General features: G+C 45.6%; 2 protein-coding genes across 5 annotated transcripts; one reads left to right on the forward strand and one right to left on the reverse strand.

The window, feature by feature from the left end:
- The first annotated feature begins 223 nt into the window (after window positions 1-223).
- Window positions 224-3,025, forward strand: Lkb1 (Lkb1 kinase). 3 transcript variants are annotated; one of them, XR_001451765.2, is made up of 5 exons: window positions 224-1,861; window positions 1,926-2,120; window positions 2,183-2,346; window positions 2,421-2,753; window positions 2,818-3,025. XR_001451765.2 is itself a non-coding variant. In XM_033380035.1 (5 exons), exons 2-5 carry the CDS (start codon window positions 825-827, stop codon window positions 2,684-2,686), a joined length of 1,662 nt encoding a protein of 553 aa, XP_033235926.1. In that variant the 5' UTR covers window positions 224-541; window positions 632-824; the 3' UTR covers window positions 2,687-3,000. The 3 variants fall into 3 exon arrangements, 2 of the variants coding, with proteins under 2 accessions (XP_033235926.1, XP_001359016.2); XM_033380035.1 differs by having other exon boundaries at window positions 224-541; window positions 632-1,861; window positions 2,421-3,000; XM_001358979.5 differs by having other exon boundaries at window positions 2,421-3,000.
- A 124-nt stretch (window positions 3,026-3,149) lies between these two features.
- Window positions 3,150-7,144, reverse strand: omd (integrator complex subunit 5 omd). 2 transcript variants are annotated; one of them, XM_001358980.5, is made up of 10 exons: window positions 6,775-7,144; window positions 5,929-6,704; window positions 5,526-5,870; window positions 5,201-5,465; window positions 4,697-5,139; window positions 4,271-4,635; window positions 3,918-4,197; window positions 3,717-3,859; window positions 3,322-3,655; window positions 3,150-3,237 (listed from the first exon to the last, which is right to left on the reverse strand). In XM_001358980.5, exons 1-9 carry the CDS (start codon window positions 6,879-6,881, stop codon window positions 3,341-3,343), a joined length of 3,039 nt encoding a protein of 1,012 aa, XP_001359017.5. In that variant the 5' UTR covers window positions 6,882-7,144; the 3' UTR covers window positions 3,150-3,237; window positions 3,322-3,340. The 2 variants fall into 2 exon arrangements, with proteins under 2 accessions (XP_001359017.5, XP_015037540.2); XM_015182054.2 differs by lacking the exon at window positions 3,150-3,237 and having other exon boundaries at window positions 3,277-3,655.
- Between the last annotated feature and the right edge of the window lie 6,473 nt (window positions 7,145-13,617).

Here is a 13,617-nt window from a genome sequence, read left to right on the forward strand (position 1 = left end):
AGAACAACAACCGGCCGGCACTAACAGGAGTCCTGTTGCTGCCGTCAAAGAAACCCTTACAGGGGGTCAAAGATTTAACAACACCCTCAGACAGACCAACGAGTCGCCTACCATTATAATGAATGATCATAATCATACGAAAATCGTTGCCTACTTCGCTTAATAACAATTCAGCAGCCCTGGTGGCAGCGTTAGTGTGACATTTCATATCGATATAATATCGACACCGCCATATCGATACCCATTTCACTTGAGAGTAAACACAAAAATCTACAAATTTTGAGAATCCAGCACCGAGTTCGAAAAATCGGAATCTGTCAATTTGGTTGTGCTTGTGCGAATTTAGTAAAAAATAAAATTCAAAAAAGAGGCCCCAAAGCGTGTAGCACTAGCCTAGCCAGTACTTGGCCAGTCCAAGTAATACGGAAGTACACCGCCCCTGGGTGTCAAAAAAAGGTTTTCAAGAGCCGTTTTCGGAGCCGCTGCTGCTTACGACGTGCTCCGCTCCTTGCCGTCATATCACCGACGTCCGATCATATCGGTGAGAAGCGCCCTCCTCTGGCCCTCGAAACGATACACACAATGTGAGCGGTGGGCTGTGGGCAGTTCGGAAGTTTATGCAATGTTCTAGTTCTAGCCCACGAGACGGTGGCGGTGACGGGGATACGGTGGTACGCAGGCGGACACCGAGACGGAAGCAGAGAAGGGAGCAAGGAGAGAGCAGAGTCGGCAGAAGAGAGTCGTTTTCCGTTTTTATATACATACAATACATAGGGATACACAGACAGCGTGTGTGAAGGGGAAGTAGAGAGTATCGTATCCAAATGACTGTGACCAGCACACATACAATGGAGGCACCAGTCAAAGCAGGACATCATCATCATCATCAGGGCGGCGGAGGAGGAGCCAGCAAGTCTGTCGATGGGGCCGGCAAGGAGCCGTTGGATGAGGACGCCGTGGACGACGAGATGACAGTACTGCTGGCCAATACAAACTTTCACTATGATGCGGCATCCGAGCTGGACGAGGCATTTGTGGAGTTCAAGGAAGGTGAAGAAACGGCAGAGGGCGTGGCCGGGGCGGGCAGCTTTTACAATGAGCCCGAGCTGCTAGAAGAACACCCACACCCGCAGGTCACTTGGCTGGATGACGACGAGATCGAGACACTGGACCGCGTCACTCTGGACATGGGCAACGTGTTCTTCAACCGGGTCGACAGTCAGGACATTATCTATCAGCAGAAGAAGAAGAACATTAAAATGGTCGGCAAGTACATAATGGGCGATGTTCTGGGGGAGGGCTCGTACGGGAAAGTGAAGGAGGCAATGAACTCGGAGGACCTCTGCCGCCTCGCCGTTAAGATACTCACGAAGCGCAAGCTGCGCCGCATACCCAACGGTGAGCAGAACGTAACGAGGGAAATCCACCTGCTGAAGCAGCTGAAGCACCCGAATATTGTGGAGCTAGTGGATGTCCTCTACAACGATGAAAAGCAGAAGATGTATTTGGTGATGGAGTACTGCGTCGGAGGTTTGCAAGAAATGGTTGACTATCAGCCCGACAAGAAGATGCCATTGTTCCAGGCGCATGGCTACTTCCACCAGCTGGTCGATGGCCTGGAGTACTTACACAGCTGCCGCGTCATTCACAAGGACATAAAACCCGGCAACCTTCTACTGTCCTTGGACCAAACACTGAAGATTTCCGACTTCGGCGTTGCGGAGCAATTGGATCTCTTTTCGCCGGACGACACATGCACAACGGGCCAGGGCTCGCCAGCATTTCAGCCGCCAGAGATTGCCAATGGCCACGAAACGTTCGCTGGCTTCAAAGTGGACATCTGGAGCAGCGGCGTCACACTGTAGGTCCCACCTCCCAAGGTCCCGATTTGGATCTGACTAATATTCGTATACTTGTCTTTACAGCTTCAACTTGGCCACAGGACAGTACCCGTTCGAGGGCGATAACATCTATCGCCTACTGGAGAACATTGGTCGCAAGCAGTGGGTGGCGCCCGACTGGCTCTACGAGCTGGACCCAGACTTTGCCAAACTAATTTTAGGCATGCTGCAAGCAGATCCCAGTGCCCGCCTCTCGCTGCAGCAGATACGCAAGGACACGTGAGTGGGAGATGTCTATATTCAGTGTCTGGTTTTCAGTAAAATGGTTTCCTCGCTTGCAGTTGGTTCATATCCGCACCGCCGGCCACCGGCCCACCGATACCCATTCCTCCACTGAAAGGCGACAAATACCGATGTTCCACAGTACTGCCTTACCTGGAAGCCTACCACTATGGCAGCGAGCACGACCAGGAAGATGTGTATTTCACTGAGCACGATGTCAATCGTGAGTGGTCAATGCTCAATGAAGGAGAGCACTGGTTTGGCGTAGCTAATTGGGCACGCTTTGTCTCTTTTCAGAGGAGTTGGCGCGTCAAGCTGCAGCGGCCGCGTCTGAGATACGAGCAAAACAGTCAGCGGCAGCCCATGCTGCCTGCCACACGTACGAGCATCCCTCCACAAGTGCCGCTGCCGCCGCAGCAGCCTCGGCGGCAGGACAGTCATTGGGCAATGGAAACAGAGACGAGATGCCGGCTAAGAAGAAAGGATCGGCGCTGAAGCGACGCGCAAAGAAGCTAACCTCGTGCATCTCGGTGCGCAAGCTGAGCCATTGCCGCACCTCGTAGGCGGGGCAGGCGAAGAACGTTAACCTAGCTGCTAAGAGTAATGAAAGAATAACTTCGTTAACAAATTGTGAGCAACTTTTTGGTTTTGTTTTCCCGTTTTTTGTTGTCCTATATTCGCCAAGTATTTGTAGCTATAAAAAAAAAGTAGGAACCGGATGACGGACCAGGACCCCAGCAGCAGCAGAGACTTAAAGTCGTCTGAGACGAGCGGCGGTGGGGCAGTCGAGGTCTGGCTCGAGTTCGAGCGACACGAAAGTTATACATATATCCATGTGACAATACTGTGTATTATATGAATCAAATGAAAGAGTAAATTAGTTGTTACTATGATGTACTGAAGGTAGAAGGATGAAGGATTGTGCCCATCGTTCATAAATGCTTGGGGCACACATAAAAAACATCTGTTTTAATGAAATGAAAATCGTTGTTGGCTTCGTTATATTCAATACTCAAAACAAAACAATTGGAGCATTTTCAGCCGCCGACGAATCAGTAACTGCTGGACAGTACATACTCGCAAGGCCCAAGCTGAGATTTTAATTTACAAAAATCTATGAATGAAAGAAAGAAACAAAAATAAAACCAACCCATTGAAGTTCAAATACAAATACAAACACTGCATTTAGTTCACACACCTCACACTCTTACATAATCTTATTCTAGTTCGACGATCTGTAGCCTGGAGGCGGGCAGCATTGTGGCTGCTGCTGCAGTTGTCTCCGACATTCCTGTTGGACCGGGTTTGCTGTCCATCAGCTCGGCCATGATGAACATCTGGTGGTAGTGTGGACCCAACTTGGAGAGTTTCCTTTGCATTAGATGCCGCAGCGTGTCCACATACTGAGGAGGAACCTTGGCCAGACTGGTGTTGCGCCAATGTAGGCCATTGTTGTCTACATGGAACAGCGCTGGAGAGGGCACATGGTCCTTTAAGTAGTTCCAGATGCATTCGCGCAGCAACAGGGCTATCTGCAAGACAAATGTGGCCATATAAGTGATGCTGCGAAACGTGATAGAGCTGTTAACATTCCTCAGCCGACTCGAAGTGTTCAATGATTAGATGCAGATTGGTCAACGGGGGTGGTATTAGCTGACTCATGGCCAGCAGCTGCAGGAGCTTCTTCGTGCAGAGCATGAGCTCGTCATTCGCCGCGGTGGCCTGAAATTTGCTTACTGAGAAGGGATTTCCCTTGGTTAATGGTCCCCCAAGTTACAGTCAAATCTTGCTCACCATTTTTGCCGCGCCAGTGATGCAAACACGTGGCGCATAGGGCCCGTAAAAGCACTGATGAGTAGCAGAGAGCGGGTCTGTGGCCCGCTATCAGACCCAAGACTGCCCACAGAACCGGGGACGTTATGAAGGCGCGCCTAATCTGCATATCTCTTTCCATTGTTACTTTTGTGAACTCCTCGTCCGGGAAGGGCAGGCCATTGTACATGACATCAGTGGAGACCAGCTCCACCAGCAGAAGCGAGACCAGCGAATAACCTTCTACGTTGTTCGGCTTTTCCTATTAAGCAGGAGGGGAAAATACATACATACTTGTACTAAAGGAAAGGCAATAATTGTTTAAAATCGCTAACCAAGTCGGCGCAGCAGGCATTCAATGCCTTTAGATATAGGGCCTGCGCTTCCGCATCGCACGTTCGGTCATTTGTGGGCAACACTGGCCGCAGGCCACGCCCAATAATTCCCGAGTGGAGCACCGAACGATTCGAGTTGGCCCCAGAGCTGGTGTGAAGGTTTTGCAGAATGAGCATCTCATGTTCGGGTATTTCCAGCTCGTCCAGCTTGTACTCCTCCAGTTGGCCCAAGAGATGGCCGTGATAGAACAGGGCACCCTCCACAAGTTCCCGCAGACAGACGGTTCTCGCAATCTTGCGGGCAGAGCATTGCCGCTGCAGCAGGGCATAAGACCGATGAGCGGCCGCGGCGCGACGAATTACGGCTGAGGGTAGAGATTAGTAGCTGGCTTAATTATTTATTTGCGACCTTTTTTGCGCACTTACTTTTCTCGGTGAGACCCACAAAGAAATACTTGACGCTTAGCACCGCTAGCTTAAGGACCACTGGAGTGCGCAGCACAGTATGGCAGGATCCTCCTTCAATATTGTTTAAGAGGTCCACAATGAGATGGGCCAGGCGCATACGGCATGTATCCTCATCATCGACAGGACTACAGGTCGTGCCATTCTCCCCTGGCTCCGTTTTGGGTCGTTTCCCATAACCATTACCATTACAAATGTCCGTCAGGCCCTCGCGCTTATTATTACTGGAATGTTGGGCCCTGAACTTTGCAGCACTGCTCTCGGCTGCATCTCTGTCCATTTTTAGGACCAGTTTGTTGACGGTGCAGTCGAAGATTTGTACAATCTTGGGCAGACATTCGTTAAGAGCCTGGGTCAACTGCGTCGACGTGATGTAGGGAGCTACATTCTTGCTCTTATGCATTCTGTTGAGGAAAATGAAGGTAGATTGAGTTGGAATTGGAACAGCTCTTCTGCATTCATTACTTTGCCAGCATATTAAGGTTGGAGAATGTATTGTACGCTTCTGTAGGAGTTCCCGGAGGCACGGGCAAGCGGTTGTTGACTTGAACGTGCAGCGTTATGTCCTCCAAGACCATTTCGAAACCCGGCGTAAAGCCGGGAAAGTTGACCACGCCACTTTGCCCGCCAAGCAGGCGGATGAGTGCACCTATCCCATTCGGGTTCTGGGCGTAGGACTTCCTCAGCAGCTGGGATATCGTCTGATAGTATATATGTGGATGCTGAGAGGCTAAGAGCAGAGAAATGATCAACTATTGCCACCATTTCATGGGGATGCAGATGTACTTACAGACAACGAGTAGCAAACGGACAGCCGTTTGCTGTTCGAGGAGATTCTTGCTGAGACAGCTCTTCCAGAGCATGTACTTCGTCTCCTCGTAGGCAAGATCTGCCAGCAGGGGGAAGTTGCGTTGTTTTAGCACCCACTGCTCCAGCTCCTGCATGGAGTTGTCCAGAAAGTCCTGACACCACACAAACTTCTCTGCCATTTTCGCTGCCGTGATCAGAAGCGTGGCTCCGTGCTCGTTCATACGTAGCACTGCGTTATTAAGAGTCGGCTGCATGTCAGCAAACATCTTGTTGCTTAGCCAAAGCGGGGACTTCTCTATAATCACTTCGCACATGTCTTCCGAGTCTGCAGAGAGAGGAAGCGATGTTAGAGAAAGAATAAGAATATTTTTGCTCTTACTAACATATTTCGACAAGCACATTGACTAGGCTCTGAAGAATCGCATCCGAGTAGTTTGTGGTGATCAGTAGAAAGGGAACCACAGCGATATCGAGCGGTTTCATTGGAGCAAAGCCTTCCTTAAGCATCTCCCGAAATGCGGCACGCAACTGTTGCTCGTGACACGACGTCATGTAGTCCAAGATGCCAGCCTCAGAGTCCAGATGACAGCGATAGTCCTCAACAAAGCGCTTGATGCCACACTGAAGAATCTGCATAATGATTTTGTATGGAAAACAACCGCCCAAACGTGCCACAATCCAATCAAAGGTCATGGGGAAGCGGTGGAAGGCATTGAGCATTATTTCCACGCAGGTCTCTTCCTCGGCGCTGGTTAGCTTGCGAAAACAACTGTTGATGAGGCTCATCAGTCCGTGCATGGCACTGCATTCCAACCAATAGTTGCAGGATGCTGTGATGGTCATGCGGCGCTGGGTATACTTGTCAGAGAGCTTCGCGACCAGCTCCAGGCTCCAGTTGGCAATCAACGGTGACCAGGCAGGCAGACCTTTCCACACCAAGTTCTGAAGGGCTGTCTTCACCATGTTGAAGCTCTCGTACTCCTGGGCACGCATCTGTTGCTTGCGGTTGCCGCCTTGCTTCACCTGCGACACCGGCATTCCCGTTTTCTGGTCTATCATTTCAGGCGAAATATAGAGCTGCACGCTGATCTCGGCCAGGAGGGCGAAATATTCAAATACACAGTCCCGCGTCGCTGGCAGATCATCAAGGAAGCTCAAACTGTGGATTATAGATTCGATAAAAATGTTGTTTACTTGTTTGTGGGAATGGGTGGTATGGGGAATCTTACGCGAGCTTGATGAGCGTTGGATTTGTCAGCAATTGTGGATTGCTGTGACCATTGGTGACCGTCTCTATGAAGTATTTCAGTTGATCTAACAGAGCTTTCCTCAACATTTTTGTTATTTCTTAATTTGTATTCATTTATTGATGTAGAAGATCAGGTTACCACCGTGGGCTCGCTTTGCCACTTGAATAAACTTTGCGCTGAAATCCGTAGCGACCCAATGGAGTTCCACAGTAACAGTACAGTACATAGAGCTGATCCGAATTGGTTGCAGTTATAGTTATATAGTCCTGCTCAAGTTTTAAAACAGCAATTGCTAATTAAATTGTAATCCTCAGTTGTGTTCCGATAGTCAGTCGTGAACGGAACTGGGTGAATAATATGAACTGGTTCTTTGGCCAGGTGACGGTGATGTGATGAACCATTCTATTTGTATGTTTCGATACTTCGATACTGTATTCCAAAATTAAAAAAAAACCCAGGCACAATATGATAATCGTAAAATGTAAACCTTGCGCCGACTAGTTTCATTCCACTGTGGTTCAATGAACTTATTTCCATGAGCTGTTTACCGTCTTGCAGCCCTGGTGCCCAGCTGTTTACCATTTGTTTACCTTTACTGCTTCTCTGCTTTTTATACCCGATACTCAAAATGAGTACAGGGGTATATTAGATTTTTGGGGAAAGTGGATGTGTGTAAGAAAGCGTTTCCGACCCCATAAAGTATTGATATTATTGATCAGCATCAATAGCCGACTCGATTGAGGCATGTCTGTCTGTTCGACCCTATGTAGCTAACGAAATCCGATAATGATTCTAGTAGCCGAAATACACAACGTGCGTCCGCATTATCACCCAGAGCCCGCAGCTACGTATGTATCTCTTCCAGGCGCAGAATAAGTTCTCGTCCTACATTACGGATAAAGATCTGATCGATCTGGTTGCTACTGAGTGCATTGAAGTGGCCTCTTATGAGTTATGTACGGAAGCGTAGAATGCTCTGCTGTATATGCGCATCCTTCGGATGGTTCTTACATTTAAACAGTAGGTAGTCCTCGGATCGATGTACGACTAAACGACTTAAGACGCGTTGCTCGTTGTATGTGCCGCTGCTGCAAAAATCCGAAAGTTCAATAGAGCAGAGGCATGTTCCAAGTTCCCGTCAGCAAAGTTAATCTGGAAATGAAGATGCACATAAGTTGTGAATTTTATTTGTAAGTTAGCCGAACCTTTCCGAAGGAAATTTTGTTATAATCGAATCGATGTTGTTACACAGGATGTTACCCACGTGCGGGGCTCTGTGGCATAAAGAAAACATGACGATCAGAAGGCCATCGGCGAGTATCACTTCAAGAATGCCATCGAGATTAAAGACCTCGAGTCGAAACTGTCGGTGATTGGAAACGCCTACGCCCAGGCTCGAGCTTTGTCAAGGCGCACTGTCGAGGATCACTTTCTACGGCTCAAGCTGCAGAAGACGCTGAGCGAGGTAAGCGGCTGAATGGAAATCTGTACGTCTTAGCAAAAAACTTAAAAGGTAATCATCTTATTTCCGCACCTCATAAGAGGAAGAGATTTACTCCATTGCCATTTTCTAAGCTCCAATCTTTCGTTCAAAACGAGACCAGACCTCCGAACATTCTGGCCATGTTGGGTGTGACAGTTCTATGACTAACCTCCTAATAGCCGCTTTCATGGTATCTATCTCAACTCAAAATTAAGTGGGTCATCCGATTTGGATGCAAATTCAGCGCAAATTCACTGTGGGGGATCTGCTGTTCCCAATTCGCTTGAAAGGCCTTGTGGCATAAGGGATTCAGAATTAAATTACATTTGCTTCCCAATTTTCCTGATTTGCGTCGACTTTCGAAGATTCTAAGATTCCTAAAGTTCTGTTAAAATGATCCACCATACCATCCGAGAGGAGGTGTGGTGTCCGTGCTCAAACTGTGCTCCTGAATTGTACTGCTGCATTTTCCCGCGACTTCTAGTGGTAGTTCTTTTACCATAGCACAACGGTCGCATAGGCGAATCCAATCAGTGGCAGCCAATACAATAAAATTGTTTCTTCATCTTCTCTATTTTACTATTTATACTCAGATGCCCGCCCTTGTGGTACTCTCTAATGACCTCTTTGATATATACATCCGATTTTGAAGTGCACGCTTTTTCACTAATCATAGTATACCCTCGCGATAGGACTCTTTTAATATTTCGCGGTCCTCATCATCTTCTTAATCCTTACGGACTTTGTCATCCGCCCATTCCTTTGGGAGAACATTCATTAGTTTAATGTCAATTATGTTTTCCTTAATTTCAGTACCTATAAGCAATTTTCATATCCCATATACCTTGCCTTTTTTAAGTCCAGTGTAAAGCCATAACGGACCATGAAATCCGCTCCGATAATGATGTGGTCTAAGATTTTAGCAACGATGAAATCAGGATCAACATGTATATTTACAATTTTAAGATCCTTTTTAATCATACGCGCCTTCACCTATAGCTATTCGCAGTCATCTCCCATTCAGCGACTCCACATTTCCTTTAACTATCCATATCTTAATTATAGATAGAAAGGTCAGTACCGAGTCCATCCAGTTCGGTTATAGTAACTAAGGTTCTTCGAGTTTCGCGTCAACTGGGAAACGGGAATTGTGGAACAGTTCGTAGTATGAGTAAGCATTTGTTTCTCCGTGTTGACTCGTTTTAGTTTAACTAATTGATATACCCTTGTTCTTGCGATGATTTCCACTCTAATGTCTATCGCGACGTTGCATCGATATATGACCATTTTTTTGCACATAAAGTATCTTCCGTTGAATACTCCATGTCTTTGGATTCTTGTCGAGACTCTCCGTAACATTGAACCCTTCACCTCCAGGCGATGAACTTTCCGCAGTTGGTCCCCTCCATATCAACACTCCAGGCAGTGTTGCCTACGCTTTTTTCCCGTCCGATCTGGTTTTTTTTGAAGACCAAATGCGGGAGCTTTTTTGATGTGGCTACCGGTTACATAACCGCATAACCTACACCACTAGTTTACCAGATAATTTCGAGATTCTAAAACAGGTTGACTTTTTTCCGTCAACAAAATCTTGTGCGCTAAGAAAAATGAAATTAACCAAATTTTGGATTACCTTAAAGAGAAAATATAAGCGACATCACTGTTTTTACATGTTAGATTGGTTCCTGAAAAAATTGTGTAAGAGAAAACATTGATCGTATGCAAAAATAGGTGATTGATCTGATAGTTCACAAAATACTAACACATTTCTCTTAATCCTCTTAAATTTCCACAAAAAGGGAATCCCCCTAAATTGTTCCTATCTACAATTGCTCTGACCAGTAAATTTACTGGTACGTATTAAAAACGAAGGAGAAACAAATATTTACATATTCTTATTATGCTCCTTCTTGTTTTCGTTTGGTTTCTAGCTGCTTGTGAGCTGTATGTGTTTATTAAATCTTTTTTTGATGTCATTTTAAACCGTGCTAAATGGAATAAAATGGTGTACAAATTTAAAAATTCTTTATTTTCAAACCGTGTTATTTCAAAATCGTGTAAAAACAGAATTAGGTGTATTAGTTTGTTTTAAATATAGAAGTATGGCTTGCGAAGACTTGGAAAATGCTCTTTTGACTAAGAAGTGCCACATATGTATGTATGTAATTATTAAGCATGATTGGTAGGAGATTGGATCTTCGAGCCGATCTAATCTTTTGGTCCGAATCGTTCACGTTCTCCCTTCAATGAAAATTTCCCCAATAACTTTTGTACATGGTAACTTCAACGTAACAACACATTTGCTACACAGCAACTACATACAACTGTAATTGTCAACAGATGACAAACAGCATGAAACACATGTGAAATTGTTTCAGATAGGAGTATGGATATATTCCTTTATTTAATGTTAAAATTATGCTTTCTAAGCTCGTTTAATAAATGTGTATCGATGCATCGATATTATCGGTATTTGTGTGCGATAAGCCAAGCAGTGCGCGCCATCAAAATCATTCAAATGTGTAATTTCCATCCATCGATCAAGTGGCGCATTAATAATTCAAATCGGTAGTTTTCCATTGGCTAAATGCATTTAGGGGGCTTATTTAGCCACTTTGCATTTGAATGTACATTTGAGTGAAAGAAACGAAGTTTGCAATGAATTAATTTGAAATCAAGCGCGGCTTATCATGCAAATTTCAGGTGACGTTGCACTTGCTGCTGCGGTGCAGATTGCTCATTGTGTGAATGGGTTAATGAAATTGCTAGAGTTGGAACTAAAATATCCATCAATTAATATTATTTAGCTCAATCGATTGGTTTGTGTGTCAACTGGCTGACCTTGATATAATTTCACGATGGCCGGCCAATGTTCAAATGTCTTGCGCAATTTCTAATATCTCTCTGTTTTTATATGCGTACTAAACCCCCTCGAGCCCTCGTCGCCATCGTCGCCATCGTCGCCATCATCGCCATCATCTTCATCTTCGTCATCATCGCATCTTCTCGTTGCTGTATTCAGATTCACATTCAGATGTGTGTTGATCGATTTGCTTTGAACTTGTTTGGGCTATTGACAAATGTCGTTAAAATGGACTCTCTGGTCAGCTCCGTGCAGGTTTGTTGTAAGGGAACTCCAGTTACCGTGTTAATTCCATGTATTATTATTTTCAATATATGTGTATGTAGGAATACTTATCTGCACATGTTTTTGTGAGTAGCCGTTTATTGTTTTTGGCAAGCCTTAAACGGGTTTTTCTCTCGTACCTATGACTTGTGGTTTGTTTAGGCTGTCTGAGAGGCAGAGGGCTAAAAATTGACTCGTGTCTCTGTTTATTATTCTTGTCCGTCTTGGTATTTCACACTTTCAATTGCATTGCTTCAGCCAGACCAAAAATTCCACGCTAATGTGAATGCGAGAATGATTTGCAGAATCAGAAAATGCCGCTTGACTTAACCGTTATTTAATAATCACAGTAACAGTGGCCAGCGGTGGTTGCACAGCCACAACCTCAGCCAGAGTACAGTCGCGATATGCATCGCTGCGCCCGCCTTTGTGGATTGATTGAAGGGCTATTGAGACTTTGATCAATCATAGAGATCATAGAGAGTTTCACAACAGCATGGGGTCGCACGAGGCCCCAAGCAACTGCAACTATACTAGCCACAGCTGAGGTCGCAGCTGCCTTAAAGGCTGATAGGATTCCGCCCGAGCTCTTCCCTTGGCTCGTGTTTTAAGCATTTGGTAATTTTACGCGAACGCTAACCTTGAACTCGGTCTTTTTAGTATCGTTTTTCTCGAATAAGGCCAATAGTACTAACGAGATTCCAAAGCAGCCATAAAAAGAGCTAGACAGCAACACAAAAACTCTTCAACTTGGCCCAATAAACAATGGCCGGCAAGCAACACCCACCAAACACTGGCCATACATGGAATCGGTCCATCTGTGTAGCATCATCAGCATTATGATCAGCACCTGCGCCAATGATTGAAATTAAAATTAAAGTCAATGTCTCTGGGCCGAAGGTTGCACAATTAAGTACGGGTGTGTTGAAAAAGTCCAAAATTACACGGAGATGCGCACAAAAAGTCATTGTACCTTCAATAGAGCTGGGGGTGGCGACCGGAAGAGGCCGAAGCTGTTCATTTCGCTCTGATTGATGGACATCATAATGACATTAAGGATGCCACAGTTCCTTCAATTTACATACAGAATGAACGATGGGAAAACCTACTAGATTACCGCATTCGGAAATATGCGGAAATTCCTGTTGCTTCACTCGGAAGTTGTAGCTTTAGTCATTCAGCCACTAGAGAAGCCCTTGAGAAGATTGTATTCAAATTTCCGCCTAATATGGGTGACGCGTGTATCGCATCTCTTCGATGGGATCACCAAAGGGCTACGTAAAACCTCATGAATATTCAGCGGATCTCACGCTGATGTTTGCTCAGTTCGTACGTAATTAGATAGATGTACGAGTATAGGGGTTTCGCCAGAACTTGTCGGAAAGAACTCTATAAAGGCATTGTACCACGCAATGAACTTTGAGAGTACACAAGCAGCTGTTTGTCTTGCTCAGAAACGAAAACTGCAAGCAATTGTCGGTAAATGGTGATATTTTTAGCAGGCAAATTTAAAATAAAATAGTATACTGGCTACTGATCAGCTGATCACTCGGTCAAGCAGTGCAAGTCACGCCGTTGAGGGTATCTAAATAATGGCCTCCTCTCTCCTTCGATCCTGCCATTCGAATTTCTCTACCCATTAAACGATCGAGTATACGCTGGAGATCTATCCCCTGGGGAAGGCCGCCTCTTGGCAGCAGCATTGTTTGTTTCACAAGTTCACGGCGCGTTTTGGCCGTTTATTGATCAGGCAGATGCCACAAAGCAAACAGAGGAATCGGCGGCTAGTGACAGCAGTCGGACACGGGGCAGTCGCTCTTCATTATAAATATGTAAAAGCCAAAAAACAAACTGGTTTCATCGTGGGGTTCGTCTTCTCTTTTCGAAATACATGCTCGTACATATTCAAACAAATGCTGAGCATCGATGTCGCGTTTGATTTGTGTTTGTCGCTGACCCAGGGGCGTCCTACTTGTATTCTCTTTTTGGTTTCGTCTTGGTTTTCACATTTTTTGCACACTTTTCCGAACTGCGAAGCTCGCGATCTCAGTAATTATATGCACGGCAGGGCTGGTCAGGGGTTAATTAACGGCTTTTCAGGTGCTCTTTGAACGGTGCTATCACCATTACAACAGCAAAGAGCACAAGGCATCAAGTCAAATACAAGTAAAACCATTATAGTCGAAATTCCAGCTAACTGATAATCGATACT

The sequence above is a fragment of the Drosophila pseudoobscura genome, chromosome 2 (assembly GCF_009870125.1).
Source record: "Drosophila pseudoobscura strain MV-25-SWS-2005 chromosome 2, UCI_Dpse_MV25, whole genome shotgun sequence".
NCBI lineage: Eukaryota > Metazoa > Arthropoda > Insecta > Diptera > Drosophilidae > Drosophila > Drosophila pseudoobscura.

Excerpts from the sequence above, each read along its gene's own strand:
- omd (XM_001358980.5), bottom strand. The coding sequence starts at position 6,881 with ATGTTGAGGAAAGCTCTGTTAGATCAACTGAAATACTTCATAGAGACG. Across the intron at positions 5,140-5,200 it reads AACCTTAATATGCTGGCAAA|AATGCATAAGAGCAAGAATG; the intron begins GTAATGAATGCA and ends TTTCCTCAACAG. Across the intron at positions 3,656-3,716 it reads AACACTTCGAGTCGGCTGAG|ATAGCCCTGTTGCTGCGCGA; the intron begins GAATGTTAACAG and ends TTTGTCTTGCAG.
- Lkb1 (XM_001358979.5), top strand. The coding sequence starts at position 825 with ATGACTGTGACCAGCACACATACAATGGAGGCACCAGTCAAAGCAGGA. Across the intron at positions 1,862-1,925 it reads TGGAGCAGCGGCGTCACACT|CTTCAACTTGGCCACAGGAC; the intron begins GTAGGTCCCACC and ends TTGTCTTTACAG. Across the intron at positions 2,121-2,182 it reads CAGCAGATACGCAAGGACAC|TTGGTTCATATCCGCACCGC; the intron begins GTGAGTGGGAGA and ends CCTCGCTTGCAG.